General features: G+C 41.6%; 1 protein-coding gene across 1 annotated transcript in view; it reads left to right on the top strand.

The window, feature by feature from the left end:
* The first annotated feature begins 3,691 nt into the window (after positions 1–3,691).
* Positions 3,692–18,790, top strand: part of MINPP1 (multiple inositol-polyphosphate phosphatase 1) — a 24,280-nt gene continuing 9,181 nt past the window's right edge. The window contains exons 1-4 of the mRNA XM_044420591.1: positions 3,692–4,306; positions 5,909–6,106; positions 9,117–9,214; positions 13,291–13,424. Coding sequence (XP_044276526.1) covers positions 3,715–4,306; positions 5,909–6,106; positions 9,117–9,214; positions 13,291–13,424 — 1,022 coding nt within the window. The 5' untranslated portion in view covers positions 3,692–3,714. The remainder of the gene's footprint in view (positions 4,307–5,908; positions 6,107–9,116; positions 9,215–13,290; positions 13,425–18,790) is intronic.

An 18,790-nucleotide genomic window follows, 5' to 3' on the forward strand; every position in this document is an offset into this window, starting at 1 on the left:
CATTGATTTCAACTGAACTTTCTCCTGGGTAATGGGTATGAGATTGCAGCCTTAATTTCGGATTAAGATTCCGAGATTTGGGATTAACTTGGGGCTCAAAAATGAATTCTGAAGCATAATACTAGCAAATGACATTAAAACTAGGAACAGGGACCACACACTAGAGACTATCACTAATTATTAATGATATCTCTCTCATTTTACACTAATTTTCAGTGTGCAGTATATCCTTAACCCCTTCCTCTTCTGATGAATGCTTTACATATTAAATAAAATCAGCATAATTGAAAGGTCTGAAAGAGAAATCTTTCAATGTTCCCCCTATAGTATTCCTTCTTTCAAGGTAGGAGAGAACATGATAGGAAACAGCACTAAGGAGCACAAAAAAGCACCAAAAAAGAAAAAAAAAGTAGGTCTGAAGCTGGTGAGAGCAAATATTGATTATTATATGCAGCGGTTTCTGTCAAGCTAGATATTTTGCCTTTAAGGAAGAGACACATGTTGAGTGTTCTTCATAAAATCAAACCACCATTTTCCAGACTCAGTTTGAGATCCTTTGCAATAATGGGCTGTCCAACAACTGATGCAAGCAGAATCAAAGTATCAGATTTGACACTTGCACAAGGGTAAAACAACATTTCCACAAGCACTAGCAGCTCTACAGGCCATTGGATGCAATCCACTGCTTCTTTAAAAGCACAAAAATAGATGAAAATTGTCTGAACTAACTGAACTGAAACCCAGCTTTGATTGCCAGGGAAAATCTGAAACTGACATGGACAGACTGAAACTGACAGTCTTGGCATCCAGATCTTGTTATGGAAGCAGCAAAGTTGCCAGTTCAGTTTCCTGACTCACACCTCAAGAAGGCAACAATGTTGCCAGACCAGTTCCCAAATTGGCAGCTTGTTAAAGAGGCAATGATGTTGCTTGTCTAGTTTCCCCATTCTTGTTGCATTTTCTCACCTGTTCTGAACCTTTTCCTTTCCTTTTCTTTCCTATTTACTAAAAGTTTTGAGGGTAGCTGACCCCTGAAACTGTCTATGTAACTGAACCCTTATAAAAGCAATTTGCACAGTTAAATTCTTCACAGCCTCCGGCAGGCTACCTACCTGCATGTATCTTGTATGTCTGTTACTTATTTTGGCTGTACACCACCAGTGTGCCTGGCTTTTGTTATTTATTTATTAAGTTTATATACCACACTTGCTTTTTCTGGGTTTTGACAAAAATTATATTTTAATGAGCTGAAAGCATGCCTGTTATGTGGCTGTTAAATACAAAGGCACTCTTTATTTCATTTCATTTTCACTGCCCAACAGCTGAAGATGCCTTACCAGGAATGAAGTAACTCTCTTTGGATGCAGGGACTTACTTTGAGCAAACATTGTTAGGAGCAAAGTGTTAATAGGCAATTTAATGACGTATGTAGACTTACTGGAAACAAAGCCCTGTTCTGTGTGCAGGATCTACACCCGAGAAACTGAAACAACCAGAGCCAGAAAAGGTTGAGGTATTGGGTATAATTCCCATTGCACCATCAAATCCTAATCTCATTTACTGTGGCATAAGACCTACTGCACCCAGGGGGGGTCTTACTCTTCCTGATTTTTAAGTAGTTGTTTTGCTTTAGGGAGATACCAGCAAGAGGGGTAGAATTATCACAACAGGCATAAATGCAGGGTAACTAAACTCTTTCCCAGTGTGCCCTTTTGCAATTAAAAAGCTCTCCACCTGATGTTTTGCATTTTGCAGGACTCCCTGTATCCCCCCCCCCCACAAAAAAAAGTAGGAAAGCAACATAGTGAGGAGGACTGGGATGAGTCAGTTGTCCCTTTTATTCCATGTATCACCCAGAACAGTTTCAGTAATATGCTCTCATGATCTCTCACAGAAGTTTGCAGTCTTTTCATTATGCTATCAACCCTTTTCTTTTCTTTTAAGAGAAAGAAGAGTTAGCTTTATAATTCAGATTGCAAAAAATGAGAATGAAAGCCTCATGAAAAGTTGTAAATCTGCTATTCTGCAGCTGTATCACAGCACCACTTTGCAGTCAGTTAACAGAATATATAGAAAGGCAGAAAGATACAAATCCCACGGATAAAAGTCCATGTACAGAACATATTTTTGCTTCCCAACAAAATTTAGAAGAAGCTTCAGTAAAGCAGTAGTTTAAACTCTGACAGAGCCCTGTAATTTCAATTGGTAGAAAGAATACATGGAGTTCCAGGAAAGACCTAAAGTGCTTTGAACTTCAGCAGTTTTATTGGTGAGACTAACCCAATCACCCGCAGATCTAAGGACAATGTGCCTCTGGGTAGAGGTACAAAGCATCTGCAAGCTTTCAGAACATACACAGAGTGTTTTATAAGTTTTGAGCCCCAGCTATGCTGGGCAGGTGATGATGAAATAAGGGCAACACAGTCAAAAGAATGTGAGAGATCTGCAGAGGAAACTTAATACAATAGTGTTGATTACAGGAACCTAACATAACAATCACTGAGGGACAGGCATTATTGTGGGTCTTGGCTGTGAGTTTGATCATGCAAATTAGAGTGATTACAATGCTGCTAAAAAAAATCTAACTTTGTAGCCTTATCAGATGCTGCTGATCAGCAAAAGAATAGAGATAGATTAACTTCTCCTGCAGTTTCCCAGGTGACCTAAGAGTTCCAGTCTCTTAAAGTAACAGCAATGCTAAACAGTAACCTGGCTTGGAATTCTGGTGCTGAGAAGGGGGTGCATGCATTTTTATAACCCAAAGGCACCCATAAGCAACATTTCTCTACCAGGATTTATCTGAATTTCCCAACAACTCCCTGTGTGACTAGTGCATTTGATTGATTTGGCTCAGACAATGAAATTTTGGGGCATTTTTCTGGAATACAAATTATTGCTCAGAACAAGTACCAGAATGTGAATCCCTTGGGTTGTGTTTGTTTTTGCTTTGCAGCATGTTGCATCAAGCCCATCTCAATCACTAAGTGACTGGTGAATTTCATTGGTTTGGTTTCACTTCTCGTTTCTGGGTCTGAAGGGATTAACAAAAGTATATTAGATGAGTTTTAGTTCTCAATTTTCCTCTCATGTGTCTCTAACACATCCCACTGCTTTTGGCAACACATTCTGACTTCTATACCATCCAGATTTTTCTGAGGGAAAATGAGGGTTCCTCTTTCTTTTGAACTTTTGCAACACATGTTCAGCCTTTCTTTGCAGTAGTCACAACATCTGGAGATGTATTCCCTAAAACATGTGGGTTTTGAAGAGGATGCATCCTGCATATCTGTCAGAATTAGATCCTTGGAATTAGGATGCAAACTTGTGCATGTGTATAAACAGTGTAAAACGTCCTATAGTTTTCAGCCTAGGTCTGCGGGAAGTTGCACGACTTCTTTTGGTATTGTTGTTTATGTCTAAATAGGCATTGGGTGGCGCCCTAAGTTACATTTTGGACGTGTACGGCGAAGACAGAGGGGGAGTGAACCAACACAAGAAAAAGAGTGCCGCCTCCATCTTGGTTGAGGGCACTATCTGGCAGGGCGGCCATTTTGCATGAGGGCAGGAGGCCGCGTGAGGTAAGTCACCAGGTGTCAGGTGGGCTTCCCGTTGCCCAATCAGGGAGCGGGAGAGGGGAAGGCGAGGCTCTGGGCCTCTGCATAGACTCGCGACTCGCTCATTGATCCGCCTTTGGTCTGTTTTGCGGCCGCAGTCATGTTGCTGCTTCGCTGCCGCTGCGGCTGCCTCGTACTGCGGCTGCTTCTCCTCTGGGCGACGGGCCCCGCGGGAGCAGAAGCTGAGACGGCCGAGCAGCTGAGTCCGTACTTCGGCACCAAGTCTCGCTACGAGGAGCTGCACCCGCACCTTCTGCAGGACCCTCTCTCGCTGGGGCCGCCCCAGCCGGGCTTCCCGCTGCCGCCGGCTTCCTGCGTGCCGCTGCAGCTCAGCGCCGTCGTCCGCCACGGCACCCGTTTCCCGACGCGCAAGCAGATCGAGAAGCTGGGCCGCCTGCATAGCCTCGTCCTCCAGCGGAACGGCAGCGGCAGCTGTCCGGCCGCCGAGCGCTTGGCGCGCTGGGAAATGTGGCTGCGGCCAGACATGGACGGCAAGCTGGCCACCCGCGGGCGCCGCGACATGGAGATGCTGGCCCGGCGGCTCGCCTCTCGCTTCCCCAGCCTCCTGGCCCCCAAGCGCCGCTTCGCCTTCGTGAGCAGCTCCAAGCACCGGTGCCTCGACAGTAGCGCCGCCTTCCGTGACGGGCTCCGGCAGGCGCTCTACGGACAGCAGCCCACGGCGAAAAGGAATGGTGAGCGAGTTCCTCGCCTTTCTCCTTCCTTCCTTCCTGCTACTATTGCGTTTCAAACACCAGGCCGGCAGCATCTTTTCAGCCGTAGGGAGGCAACTTGTGGGCACTCTAGAATTTTGGTGTTCGCCAAAACACCCCAAAGGTGGAGATCTTGCATGCAGTTCTAGCCATAGCGGACAAAAGGGGGGGGGGCGCAATCTGCCTCCCGTCGACTCCTGTCAGAAGCCCACCCTGTGCAGTCAAGTCAGACTTCTGGCAAGAGTTGCTTGCCCGCTCGGACACTTCCAACCCTGGCCCTCCCCACACTGCTGGCATTTCCTGCTGCTCCCCTACACCCTGATCATCAGCAAGGGAATGCAACCTGGACTAGAGCGCACTGACGGCCAGTAGTGATGTGGCCCCCTCAGTTGGTGTCAGTTGCCCCACCGCAGAGAATGGGCCTGGCCAGAACTAGCAAATCCTTTCGTACTGTGGAAGTAAGTTGCTATGTACTTCTAGATTCACCCATGTTAATTATGCACTTAACTTAATCACAATATGATAATGAACAGTCATGTTTTGCTCATGATAAACATAACGGTTACAAAATACTTCACCTAAGCGAATATAGTTACACCTGACTTTGACAGAACAAAAGACTCAAGGCAAATTACCATCTATATACATTTCAGTGTCCTTAAATTGAAAATTCTCTGCTTAAAGGTATATGATGTTGACTAGTTTGGGCTAGTTTGCTGTAGTTTCCTTTTATACTAGCAAAAGTGCTGGCATGACCAGATCGTATTCTAAGGGTCTAGAATTTTCCACTACTATGAGTTCCTCTACGGATAGTCTTAACTGAGAACTAAGCACATTGTAGCTTAGTAGTTAGAAGATATAAAATCAGTGTGTAGTCCAAAATTATTCAGGTAGACTCAACTGGATGATCTTGGTGAGAGATGGAATAGTATCTCAAAGTCATTCATTGCCTTTGATGGCTTTTACTGCTTTGTTCCCAGTATCACACTGTACTCTATGTATCTTTGCTCACAATCCTTTTGCAACATTGTCTCTGTGTCTTTTCTCGCATTACTTTTACTATACTGAGCCTTAAGATGATGTTCATCACATGTTGGGTTTAGTACCCTTAGTAGAAACCCTGTAGGAAGAGATAATACATGCCGTATGTAAAGGCTTGATATCAAATAGCAGATTGTCTGTCCTGCCCCCCCCCCATCCCAATTGTTCTTTACTTGGAAGAGCAGCCTTGTTTGTTTAAAACATTTGTATGCAGCTGCCTGTTGTGCCGTAGCATCTCTAGGTGGTTCACAATCAGAAATCAAACACCATAATAACTGATTGAAACTAAAACTTTAGCTCAGTGTTTGCTGGAAGATCAGCTGTATAATATTGTGTAAGCTTGCTTTTATTGAACTTGTATTTTATTTTACACAAGGCTTTTTTTTAAAAAAAGAGAAATGATTGACATTGAAGATTTAGGGCTTTCTACCATATAGGCAGTTAATATGGCTTATTACATCATCCTTGTCTATAATCTGAATTCTAACTATTCAGATATACATGGTGTATAGGATTAACTAGTCTCATTTCTTTCATTTTTAGACACTGTGAGAGAAACATTTGAAATTAATGACAAACTGATGAGATTTTTTGATCACTGTGAAAAATTTGTAAGAGATGTTGAAGATAATAATACAGCTATGCATGAGGTGGATGCCTTCAAAGAAAGTGTTGAAATGAAGAAGGTAGTGGAGAAAATTGCCGAGTCTTTGGGTCTACCAGTGAATGATCTAAATGCAGGTAATAGTCTACTTTTGAACTCCATAAGCTTGCCTTTAACTGCTGCCTGTTTTCAGTTCTTATGAAAAGCAAAAACGTATTAAATGTTGAACACATTTTAGAAGCCAAAGATAAATTAAACTTGATCAAAAAGCATGTAATAACTATTTTGTTCCGAAATATAGTAGTTAGATTCATTACAACTTGCACAGTGCGCACTTCTGCTGTCCAAAGAGTAAATTCAATTCATCTTTATGTAGTAGCTGAAGAGAGCAGAGAGTGCCATATTCTATAGAAGATGGTTGGAAAGCTTTGTATGAGGAAGTTTGGAATACAAAAAGGAAATAACTTGCCAGCTCTTTCATGCATTTTTCAGGTAATGGTGTACACAAACATCTAACTGCTGCGATGCTTGTTAACTATAAAACATCTTTCAACAAAATATCCACTACTAGCAAGCTCGGTAGCTAGTAACTAATAAATTACCTGCTGTGGGCTATCGTGTACATTTCCTTTAATTTTTACATCAATGTGTACAACAGATAATGAATTCAGTCCCATTTCAAGAACCTCTGTAAGGTAAGCAAACAGTTTTAAAAAAATCCATCAGAATTGCAACTATTACAAAGTAGTCCTATCAATATCTGTTGATATGGTCATGATCCAGACAATTGTACAGCTTGGTCACCAGGCCCAACGAAGCCTCTGCTTTTCCCAGTCCATGAGTAACACTTACAGGGTCTGCATAGTTAATTGCTCTTGAAGCTCAGGTCTGTAGTTAAGCATAGAGGATGGGATATTTGTTTTGTTCTTTGTTTGGTTTATTTGCTTGTTTGATTAATAAATCAGGTGCATCTCTTGGGTATGCACATATCTTTGGTTTCATTTTTGTTTTATGGTCAGTAGCTTATGAAGCATTAGGTCATAGACTAATGTTATCATATTGTAACTAGAAAAAGCTTTACACAGCTGTTCTTGGGAAAAGTCAATTATTGTTTATCTTATAGTTAAGTCTGACAACCTTATTGCAGCAACACCTGCAATAAAGCCAGTGCAAATAAATACATGTTTTATTTCTTTGTGATGAGTAAAAGGAGTGTGCATTGACCTCAGTCCAAAGCAGAACGAAGTCCTGAGTCTCCCTGCCAGTCTCTTTGAGCTCATTAGGCATAAGATTTTGAGCAGGAGTAGCCTTAATTGGGACTGCAGGTGGCGCAGTGGTTTAAACCACTGTGCTGCTGAGCTGGTTGATTGAAGGTCACCGGTTCGAATCTGCACAATGGGGTGAGTTCCTGTTGCTCCATCCCAGCTCCTGCCAACCTTGCAGTTCGAAAGCATGCAAATGCAAGTAGATAAAAAGGTACCACTTTGGTGGGCAGGTAACAGCGTTCCGTGCACTTCGGTGTTTAGTCATGCCGGCCACATGACCACGGAGACTGTCTGCGGACAAGCGCTGGCTCCCTTGGCTAGGAAATGGAGATGAGCACCGCCCCCTAGAGTCAGGCATGACTGGACGTAATGTCAAGGGGAAACCTTTACCTTTAGCCTTAATTAGTGAGCAGCCCATGGAAGGAAAGGAGATCTGAGGTATGCAGACGTAAATACAGTAGGGGTATTAAGTCCATATGTTCCTAGTATTGAAATCTCAGTACTTCTACTTATTAAAACTTGCCTATTCAAGAAAATAAATGCAACTTATTGGAATTCTGCTGTTAAATGTGTAGGTGATAATTTGTGCCATTTTGTTACTTGGCATCACTTCAGATTGGTCTCTAATGTGCCTTTTACTTGAACACTTGAATTATGAACAGTGAGCTCCCTGTAGTAAATGCATTGAACTAACATGTGCTTCGGCTAGAATATGAGTGCAGAAATAACTTTTAGTTTAAGCATATGGTTGTTAAAGAGGGAGAGAGTGATACCCTCTGTGTTTATGCAAGCACAGGGTGCATACTGTAGCTTTTAAAAATGCATCTTGCAGTGCAGAAAGGCTAGGATTTTTCATTTTAGAGTCCCCCCTTTAAAAAGAGAATTTATTCAGAGAGCTTGCAGTTTAATAAAAAGAACATTTATTCATAGACTTTGCAGTCTAATCAAGTAAGTTCATTGCAAAAGTTTAAATATTCATCTGTCTAGGTTAAAAATCTAATTAAAGTTATGCTACAAACTTGGGTTCACTAGCATAGACCCCCCTCTCCAGTTCATTTGCAGATTATTACAGAAAGGATATAGCCAGGTTAGAGTCAGTGCAGCGTAGGGCCAGAAGGTTGGTGGCCGGTTTGCAGGGGATGGGGTATGAAGTGAGACTGAGGGAACTGGGTCTCTTCAGCCTGGAGAAGAGGAGACTCAGAGGGGATATGTTGGCGACATACAGGTATGTGAGGGGATGTCACATGGAGATGGGTAGAGACCTGTTCTCCCCTGTAGAGGACGGCAGGACGTGCTCCCAATGGAGCAAAGCTCCAGGAACCAAGGTTCAATTTGGATGCCAGGAAATACTTCCTGACAGTTAGGACCACGAGGGTATGGAATGGGCTTCCCCGGGAGGTGGTTGAGGCCCCATTGGTTCGGGTGTTCAAGGATAGGCTGGACATGCACATGATGGGCATGTCGTGAGCGGAGCCGGCTGGTGCTGGAGGTCAGACTAGATGGCCCGGGAGGCCCCTTCTGACTCGCTCTGTTTCTATGTTTCTATGTACTTCTGGCTGTAAACTGTAGATAGAGGAGACTATAGATGAAGCAGTAGGCTGTGTTAAGTGCTGTTCATCCAGTTGTGGGATTCCAGCTATACTGGGAAGGGAATTTATTATTTGCTTTCTTGTTTTATGTGTTCTTCAATTTAGTCCCTTGGACTCAGGCTATATCTTGTTTGTTTTGCCTCTACATAGTTGCATAGCTCGATAGAGTTTTGCACATAGCTGAAATGACCATTATGTTGTTATTTATACATCAGTATTTCATTTGGCAGATTGTGGCAACCAATTTGATTTTCTGTCAATGTATTCATCTTTACTATTCATCTTTACTATAGATTTGGTTCAGGTGGCATTTTTCACGTGCTCATTTGAACTGGCTATACACAACAGCAACTCCCCCTGGTGTTCACTCTTTACAAAAGAGAATGCCAAGGTAAGTGCTTTCTATGTATTTGTAAATAATTTAACACTCAAAAAGCATGATAAACTTACAACTGAATGTTGCATGATATTGTGAAACTTGGTTTCATAGAATGAGGTGGGATATACGAGTTGCATTCTAGCATACTTTTAAGTACATTTAAATTCCATTGCTATTAGCAGGGTCTAGGTTCCTTCAAATTATATGCAATCTTCTGGCTAGGTGTACCTGAAGAGCCATTTTAAATATGGCTGACACATAGTCCTTGTGTTTTTTTTAAATAAATTTTATTATTTTCACTGCAATCTAACTTTAAAAACAATGATTATTTAAGACATCGGATATACTGGGTTAACATCTTCCTCATTTTAACAGTCAATAGTCATATTCAAATCTATGGATAGTCCCATTTCTCTAGCTGATAATAGAATGAATTCCAAGTTTGGTAGAGAGATACGTCCTCCTCTTCCTTCAGAGACAAGATCGATCTGTCCCTTTCCATGCGGTCCAAAATCCTTTTTGAGCTCAACTCTTTGGTGCATGGCTCTTCACTCCTCCCGTAGTAAGCAAATAGAATCCTTGCCATAGTAATTACATATAAGATCAAATATGTGGTCTATTTATCGATTTCATTAAGAATAATATCTAATAAAAAAAGAGAAAAGCCTTCAGATTTAAATTTGTATTTACATTTCCAATGTCTAATTGACAAGTTTAAAAACATTTCTACTAAACTTAGCAATAAGAACTATCTATAAGTCATTTACTTCTATCTATCTAACTATAAAACATTTGTATAAGTTTTCTTTATGTGAAATTACTAAGATTACCTTGATATTTCTTTCTCACAACTTTTACCATTATAAGTCAATGTTATGTCCAACATTTTGTGCCTGTATTATCATAATTTCCTTAATTCATTCATCTTTCATTTTATACCCAAAAAGAGGTTATACAATCCTTTAATCATTCTTTCATCCAGTTTTAAAATCATTTAATCAAATGTTACTAATTCCTTTATAGGATCATATATTCTATAGAATTTACATATCTCAATCATATTTGAACTTTATGCCACCAAGAAATGTCATTACCCTAATCACCTAGAAGCTTGCCATCCCATTTATAAATCATATCCTTCAAGATATATAATTCCCTTAAAATTATCCATTCCCCCACAGAAATTTATGACTTCTAACATAGCTTAGGTTGACTCTGTAAACCGGGTCAGATTGTTTATCCGTCTCTTCCAAAACAGGAACATCTGTTAGCATAGTGTTTGTTAAACCACTTAGGTTTTCATTTTTTTGCTTCTCGTGTGTTCTGAAATCTCTCCAATCTCTTCAATATGGCAACTGAATCCCATAATAACTTATTTGTTTGTGTTAATTGTTGCTTCTCTTGATCCATCTTTTCAATTTTCTCTTCAAAAACTTCCGCCTTCTTTTTCAATTCTTGTATCTTTTGTTCGTTTTGTTTTATTTTAATACCAGAACCTGCAAGTTGATTCATTATCTTCAAGACATAGCTATCCAATTCATCCTTTTGTTCCAAAGCAAATTCTTGTATAGCGTTTTGCATAGGCTCTTGAGATGCTTGGATAGATGTTAAAGATGCTTGTATTGCCAAGAGTGTTGTTTGTAAGCTTTGAGTAGCAGACATAGATGCCAAAGAGGATAGGTAAATTTTATCCATGGTGGAAGTAAAAGGTTTAATTAAAACAATTTTTAAATAACCTGTTGTGGTACTAGGTTAGCCACTAAATAGCAACAAAAAATCACAAAGAGAGGAGAATAAGGGTTGGGGTTTTTTTGGCAAGCAATGTATCTGTTAAAAAATAAAATAACCACAGGGTGGCAGCCAAAAAGTTAATTGTTCAACCATACAGAAACTGGAGGAATCTGATTGCCGTGTCTCCGAAATGGAAATAAAAAAAGAGAGCTTCTTCTACCAATTAATATAAAATAAGTTCAACTTTAATTCTTCACCTTTGGGGAGATTAAACATAGAAAAAAATCCCTTCTCTTCCAAGTCCCAAATTTCCCCAGTTTCACGTAATCTCCCCTAGATTTGTTGCTGCTTGAACTCCACAGGGAGAGGTTCCCTCCCTCAGCCAAAGGGCCTTTCTTATGGGCAGTATTTTAATAGGTTTAATTGCTCACCCAGCAGGTCCGATGTCCACTGTTAAGATTCTTTTTGTTTTCTTTGCTATTAATCCGGTGCTGACAGCTTGTGAGGGGGTGCACCCCTCTCTCTCTGTTCACTGAGAATTCCCCCGAATTTCTCTGGTTGGGTGAGGAACTGCCACCCCCCACCAGGCAGAAGTATGCTTGGGCTTCTAATCCCTGCCCCGACAGGCCCCCTGTAGAATGGATTTTGACGTGGAGCATGGAGCCCCATTCACAGCCGTCTCGCTGCGACGTCAACCAGAAGTCCACATAGTCCTTGTGTTCTGATATCAAGGAACTACTTGGAACTATTTAAAAGGAAAGGCCTGTCCTGGTGAAATAATTATACCTACAGCCTTTACTACTGCAAACTAAGTCACCTTTGGAAACTTCTGAATTAACACTTCAGGTACTACATATTAGAGTCGCTATCCCTTTAACTGCCCTTTTGCCCATTATATTGGTTATTAAATACATGTAATGTAAGGTATTTGAAATGTTTTCAACCTGTATTTTCAAGAGTCATGAGAGCAGAAATAATTAATGGATAAACCAAATGTCAGTCTAGTAAAGGATTTTGTCATCATCAGTGCTTGGCCAAATGCCTCTAGGAGCCTGATCCTCAAATGAAATTCCCATCCTCCTAGCCCACATGGCCATTGTTTTGGGACAGAGAGGGGCTTTTCAACCCCAAAACATCCCAGACAGGACAGGTTGGGCTTCAGGAATGCACATTAGGATGTACCTCTTCCAAGACCCAAACAGATCGCTGGTGATAAATGTGGAGTGATGGAGTGAATGAACATGCTCAGCCCATGTTTTATCCCTGAACCTCTCATGGCAGGCCTTGTGCTAAGCTAAGGGAAAAACAGTGATGGGCTGCTTTGCTGAGGGAGGCCCTGCCTTGACACTGCTGTTTGTCATGTTTCTTTTGGCAAGGCAGATGCTATTTGACAGGACTCTATGACTTTGCCTTTGCAAGGGTAGTTATTTTCGATTGTCTTAAGATAATGGCTGGGTTCAGATGACACAACACACCATGGTGGTTTTTATCATCATGGGTCTGTCATGTTTTCTGAATCCACGGTAAGTTTGGTCTTTAGAAACCATAATAAAAAACAATGGTTTATTCTATGGTTTTTCTATAGCACCACGGTTTGCCATGTTGTCTTACCCTGGGGTGATGGTTTCCATGGTTCTGGTATGCACCTATCACAGTGTTCCCTGGACCAACTGCAGGAGCCACTTCAGAAATCCTTCTTCTGAAGGATCCTTCTGTGTGTGGACCAATGAGGAAGAGGCAGGAGACATAGGCAGGGAATGATGCAACTTGGGATTGAATTTCAAGTGCAGTGGCTGATAGGATACATGCCAACAGTGGAAAGACTGAGCAGGGAGGATGGAAACCATGATAAAGTAGAAACCACTTGCTCATTTGACAGGTAGATCACGGTAAGAAAACTCGAGAACCATGATAATCATATAGGTTTGCTTGTGATGTTGTGGGAGGATAGCCACTGTCTATTCTGCCTAGTCCATTCGAGTCTGTTAGCTTCAGAAGCTGCATGCAGACAGCTCAGGTAATATTTATAGGACTATTGACTATTTTCAGTTTCTAGAATCAGCACACACTGCTGATTAAAACAAGCCACAGAAGCTTAATGATGATTTATTTTGACTCTGAGCTAATCATTGACTCCAGTTTGCCCTGAATTGTGCCTGAGAATCAGGAATTGAACTACATAGGGGCAGGTCTGCATGAAAATATTTGCTGCTTATTACAATGAGCCTGGAAAGCAAAAGTGGAGAAAATCAAGGATTCATAATGACATATGTGCTGAACTTGCCTAGCTTACCTTCAATGTACTGAATTGAAAATAATCCTTTTAATATAACGCAAGATGTCATGTGTGATTTCAGGTACTTGAATATCTGAATGACCTAAAGCAGTACTGGAAGAGAGCATATGGCTATGATATCAATAGTCGTTCCAGCTGCATTCTTTTCCAGGATATCTTCAATCATTTGGACCAAGCTGCTTTGGAGAGTAAAAGGTAAAGGAAATGGGGGTGGGGGAGATACATGCATTCCGTTTTGTGACCCCAAGGTGACACTGTTAAGATGGCTCTGTTTCTTGAATGTGTTCATAATTACTGCTTGTGAGTGAGTTAGTTCATTTATATTTTCATTTATATGCTGCCTACTACTGTAGTCTCAAGGTGGCATACAATGAAGATAAAGATAACACATATGAAATAAAGAATAAAAACTTATGTAAATAAAAATAGTTAATCTGTATTTGTAAGAGTTTTTATATAATTGAGCAATCCTTTCTTATTGGGCTTCAAAAGGCCTCTTTACTTGGTGGCTTGTTTGTTTTTATGCTTGGATACTATTAAATACACTGGTCTTAGTGGAAATCCCACCTGGGGTATTGAAGTTGCACCTGCATGCTTTGCTGTTGCAACAACCTGATCAGCATTCATGTTGCTGAGTAGCAGGTGTCTTGTATGCCCACATATTATTTTCCATTTTTTAAAATGTTCTGTGTATTATTTCATGAAGGAGATCTGCTGAAATATAGCATTATTTCCTTACAATCTTACATTCCTTATAATTTAAATAGCCACTTCAGCAGATGTTTAATCCTGGATTTAGAATAAAGAATAAAATATGGTATATAAAAAACAAATCTTGAATCAATAGCTGAGTACCTGGGATATAGGATGTAAGTAGAATAATTTCAGTACTGAAAATATAGTTTTTAAAGGTGTTCAAAATTAGTTTTCATTTTGAATTTCATAGTCAGTTGGCAGGTAAGCAAATTCTCTCAAAAATTTGTCTTTCTAAATCCTTGAGAAAATTATTGTGACACAAATATATATAGTTGTGAACCCATAGGGGGGAAATCAATGGGTTGAATGTGGAATTCTGCAAGATATAGTTAACTTTCTGTTTTGTTATACAGCTGACAAAAGGTCCATTGTTACATTAGGCTAGGTATGTATGGAGAGAGAGAAACTAGGTATTGCTATGGTCTCCTGAGATACTGAGCGTAGCCTTGCACGACAAGATTTTTTTCAACCCCACTGAATCCTCGTTGGTAGAAGACAGATGAGCCTGGACATGTTACAGTTCCATCACCATTTTTTAGTGTTTTGATTTGCCTGATAGGCATGAGTGGAGCTATTCATTTATTTTTATACGGGGTAAATACATAGCACATGAAGGCACTGTTAGACTGGAAGCAAAACCTGCTCTAGAGATCCTAATACAGTGGTACCTTGGCTCACGAACGCCTCAGTACACGACCAAATCGGGTCACAAACAAAAATTTCATAAAAATTGAGTCAGGTAGAGAACTCCGCATTGGGTGGCGGCCACGATCATGCTGGGGGCAGGGGGGGATGGCTGAGATCATGCCCGTCTCCCCATATGAGCGTGCCCACGACCGCACCTGTCTCCCGCCCCCCCCCAGTGCACCAGGATGACAGGCGCATGCAGGGATGATGGGCGCGGTTGCGGTCATGCTGGGGGGGTGGGGAGATGGCTGGGTTCGTGCTTGGGGTGGGGGGGAGATGGCTGCAAGCCTTGTTGTTCTTTGTCACTTTGTTTCTTCACATTTTTCTGGATTAAAAAAAATGGTACCAGGCATGCTTCCTGAGGGAGGTCATTCCATAAGGCCCTTCTCCTAGCCCTTTCTCCTTCACTTCAGTAGGGGATAGCTCTTGGAGAAGGACCTCCGATGAAGATCTTAGGGCTCCAGCCCTGAGCCATTTAGGAGTTTTATGTTAATGTCAGCACTTTGAATTGGGTGCAACAGGCAGCTGGGGCAGCTGATGAAGGACTTGCGTGATATGCTCCCAAGGACTGGTCCAAGCACTGGGTTGCTCTGTTCTGGATTAGCTGAAGTGCCTGGATCGTTTTCCAAGGCAGCCGCACATAGAGCACATTACAATAATCCAGGCAAGAGGTACCAGGGCATGGGTAACTGTGGCAAGGCTCTGCCCATCCAATTAGGAACGTGGCTGAAAAATACTGTGTAAACTGCTAGATTGTTTTAAGATGTTTAGACTGTTCCAAAATTCTGTATAGTGAAAATTGTTTATGGCTGTTTTTAGTGTATTATGTTCCAGTTTAGAAATTACTGTAAACAGCCCAGCAGGTGGTATAGAAATTAAATAAATGCCCTGTGGTTAAAGAAAGCTATGGAGGGAAGAGGGGAACCTGTGCATGAGAGGAGGAGTCCTGTAGCATGCTCCCAGTCTTGTAACTATTGGTACGAGTGTTATATTTGCACTGGGCATCTGATTTTGGTTTGCAATTGACTGAAGTTCACACTAGATAAGTTTTTGCAAATTGGTAATCGGGATGTCCTGGAGCTTTTCTTGTTAAACTCCAGTTGGCAGCCTTCTATAGTTGTTGCGAAGATTCAGGAAGTGTCACACAGAAGTATAGTTTAAGCCCCTTCCCAAGAAAGGTTTCTCTTCACTTGGTGCTAGAATTAATTTAGGGGACAGCTGGGGAAGATAGAGCTCACTGTATGATACTGATCATACAGAGTTTGCTGTACGATGCTGTTTCTTTTCCCCGTAGAGCTAATGGCAGCATTATGGGAGAAGATCGCCCCTCCACTTTGCTAATGTTCAAAGCAGCTATATGAGGTTGCTAAGTAATGCTTCAAAACAAAGCAAGAATCCCTTTGGAGAATTCTGGTCCCAGATCTCCCATGTCATGCCTACTTTAGCCTTAATGAGGAGGTGCTTGGTGTCGCGGCAGTGTTCCATCTCCTAACACTGGATGGCAGTGTCGACACAAGATGTTCATATATGCTTGAAAAATTCCTCAGTTTACACAAAGTGCCTCATTGCTGCCTCTGCCTATCAGTAGTTCCTAAAGAAATACTAAGCATCTCCTATCCTAGCAAGGGGCATGAGCAATAATCCTTCTGTCCTAAAGAAGACAGGATTAGGTGCAAGGAGTTGATATGACTTGCTGCATGGGATAACTGGAGTCAAGCTGGTGTTACACACTGATCATTAAACCCACAATAAAGTTGCATCTGGATTAGAAATGGAGAGCTGCTATAAAAATGCAGACCCATAGCTAACTCAGAATACTGAGCCAGTTGAGTATTGTTTATTTGGTTCAGTTTGACCAATCTGCATGGAGGTGGGGGGTGGGGGTTAAAGTTCAGTCTCAAGAGGTGGATCACTTAATCAAAATTGTTTGCCTTTGATACAATCACTCTTTCCCACAACTTGGAGGAGTGTTAAGAAACGCAATATTGCAAGCTCATGCAATATTACATTCATGTAATATGCATGTAAATGTAATTACACTTTTGCGCTGAATTTAGTTTTCCTAATTAAACTTCCTCCTTCATGGATCACTGCTTGTCGTGACAAAGGGGCTTGCATAACTCAATGAAGCTATGAGCTATGCCGTGCAGGGCCACCCAAGACAGACAGGTCATAGCAGAGAGCTCTGACAAAATGTGATCCACAGGAGAAGGAAATGGCAACCCATTCAAGTATCTTGGCCATGAAAACCCCATGGATGGTACCAAAAGGCAAAAAGATATGACGCCGGAAGATGAGCCGCTCAGGTCGGAAGGTGTCCAATATGCTACTGGGGAAGAGCAGAGGGCTAGTACTAGTAGCGCCAGAAAGAATGAAGTGACTGGGTCAGAGCCGAAAGGACACTCAGTTGCAGATGTATCTGGTGGTGAAAGGAAAGTCCGATGCTGCAAAAATCTATACTCCATAGGAACCTGGAATGTAAGATCCATGAATCAAGGCAAGCTGGATATGGTCAAACAAGAGATGACAAGACTGAACATCCACATCTTAGGAATCAGTGAACTAAAATGGACAGGAATGGGTGAATTTAATTCAGATGACCCTCAGGTATACGACTGCGGGCAAGAATCCCTCAGAAAAAATGGAGTAGCCTTCATAGTCAATAAAAGAGTAGGAAAAGCAGTACTGGGATACAATCTCCAAAATGACAGAATGATCTCAGTTCGAATCCAAGGCAAACCATTCAACATCACAGTAGTACAAGTCTGTGCCCCAACCACTGGTGCTGAAGAGGCTGAAGTTGACCAGTTCTATGAAGGCCTGCAACACCTTCTAGAATTAACACCCAAAAATGATGTCCTTATCATCATGGGGGATTGGAATGCTAAAGTAGGAAGCCAAAAGATAACCGGGATACAGGCAAGTTTGGCCTTGGAGTACAAAATGAAGCAGAGCACAGGCTGGTAGAATTTTGTCAAGAGAATACGATGGTCATAGCAAACACTCTTTTCCAACAACCCAAGAGAGGACTGTACACATGGGCATCACCAGACGGTCAGCACAGAAATCAGATTGACTATGTGCTCTGCAGCCAAAGATGGAGAAGCTCTATACAGTCAGTAAAAACTAGACCACGAGCTGACTGTGGCTTAGATCATTGCAAAAATTTAGGCTTAAATTGAAGAAAGTAGGGAAAAACACTAGGCCACTCAGGTATGACCTAAATCATATCCCTGATGAATACAGTGAGATGAATACAGTAGAGGTGACAAATAGATTTAAGGAATTAGATCTGATAGACAGAGTGCCTGAAGAACTATGGACGGAGGTTCGCAACATTGTACAAGAGGTAGCAACTAAAACCATCCCAAAGAAAAAGGAATGCAGGAAAGCAAAATGGCTGTCTGAGGAAGCTTTACAAATAGCTGATGAAAGGGAAGTGAAAGGCAAGGGAGAAAAGGAAAGATACACCCAACTGAACGCAGAATTCCAGAGAATAGCTAGAAGATATAAGAATGCCTTCTTAAATGAACAGTGCAAAGAAACTGAAGAAAAATAGAAAGGGAGGACCAGAGATCTCTTCAAGAAAATTGGAGATATGAAGGGAACATTTCATGCAAAGATGGGCATGCTAAAGGACCAAAATGGCAGGGACCTAACAGAGGCAGAAGAGATTAGGAAGAGATGGCAAGATTACACAGAGGAACTATACAAGAAAGAGCTTAACATCCCTGATAACCACGATGGGGTGGTCACTGACCTCGAACCAGGCATCCTGGAATGTGAAGTCAAATGGGCCTTAGGAAGTCTGAGCAACACCAAAGCTAGTGAAGGTGACAGTATTCCAGCTGAGCTATTCAAAATCTTAAAAGACAATGCAGTGAAAGTGCTACACTCTATGCCAGCAAATTTGGAAAACTCAACAGTGGCCACAGGATTGGAAAAGGTCAGTTTACATTCCCATCCCAAAGAAGGGTAATGCCAAAGAATGTTCAAACTACCGCACCATTGCGCTCATTTCACATGCTAGCAAAATTATGCTCAAAATCCTACAAGCTAGGCTCCAGCAGTATGTGGACCGAGAACTACCAGAAGTACAGGCAGGATTTCGAAGAGGG

The sequence above is a fragment of the Varanus komodoensis genome, unplaced genomic scaffold (genome assembly GCF_004798865.1).
Source record: "Varanus komodoensis strain SLA01 unplaced genomic scaffold, ASM479886v1 scaffold11, whole genome shotgun sequence".
In the NCBI taxonomy this organism is placed as follows: domain Eukaryota; kingdom Metazoa; phylum Chordata; class Lepidosauria; order Squamata; family Varanidae; genus Varanus; species Varanus komodoensis.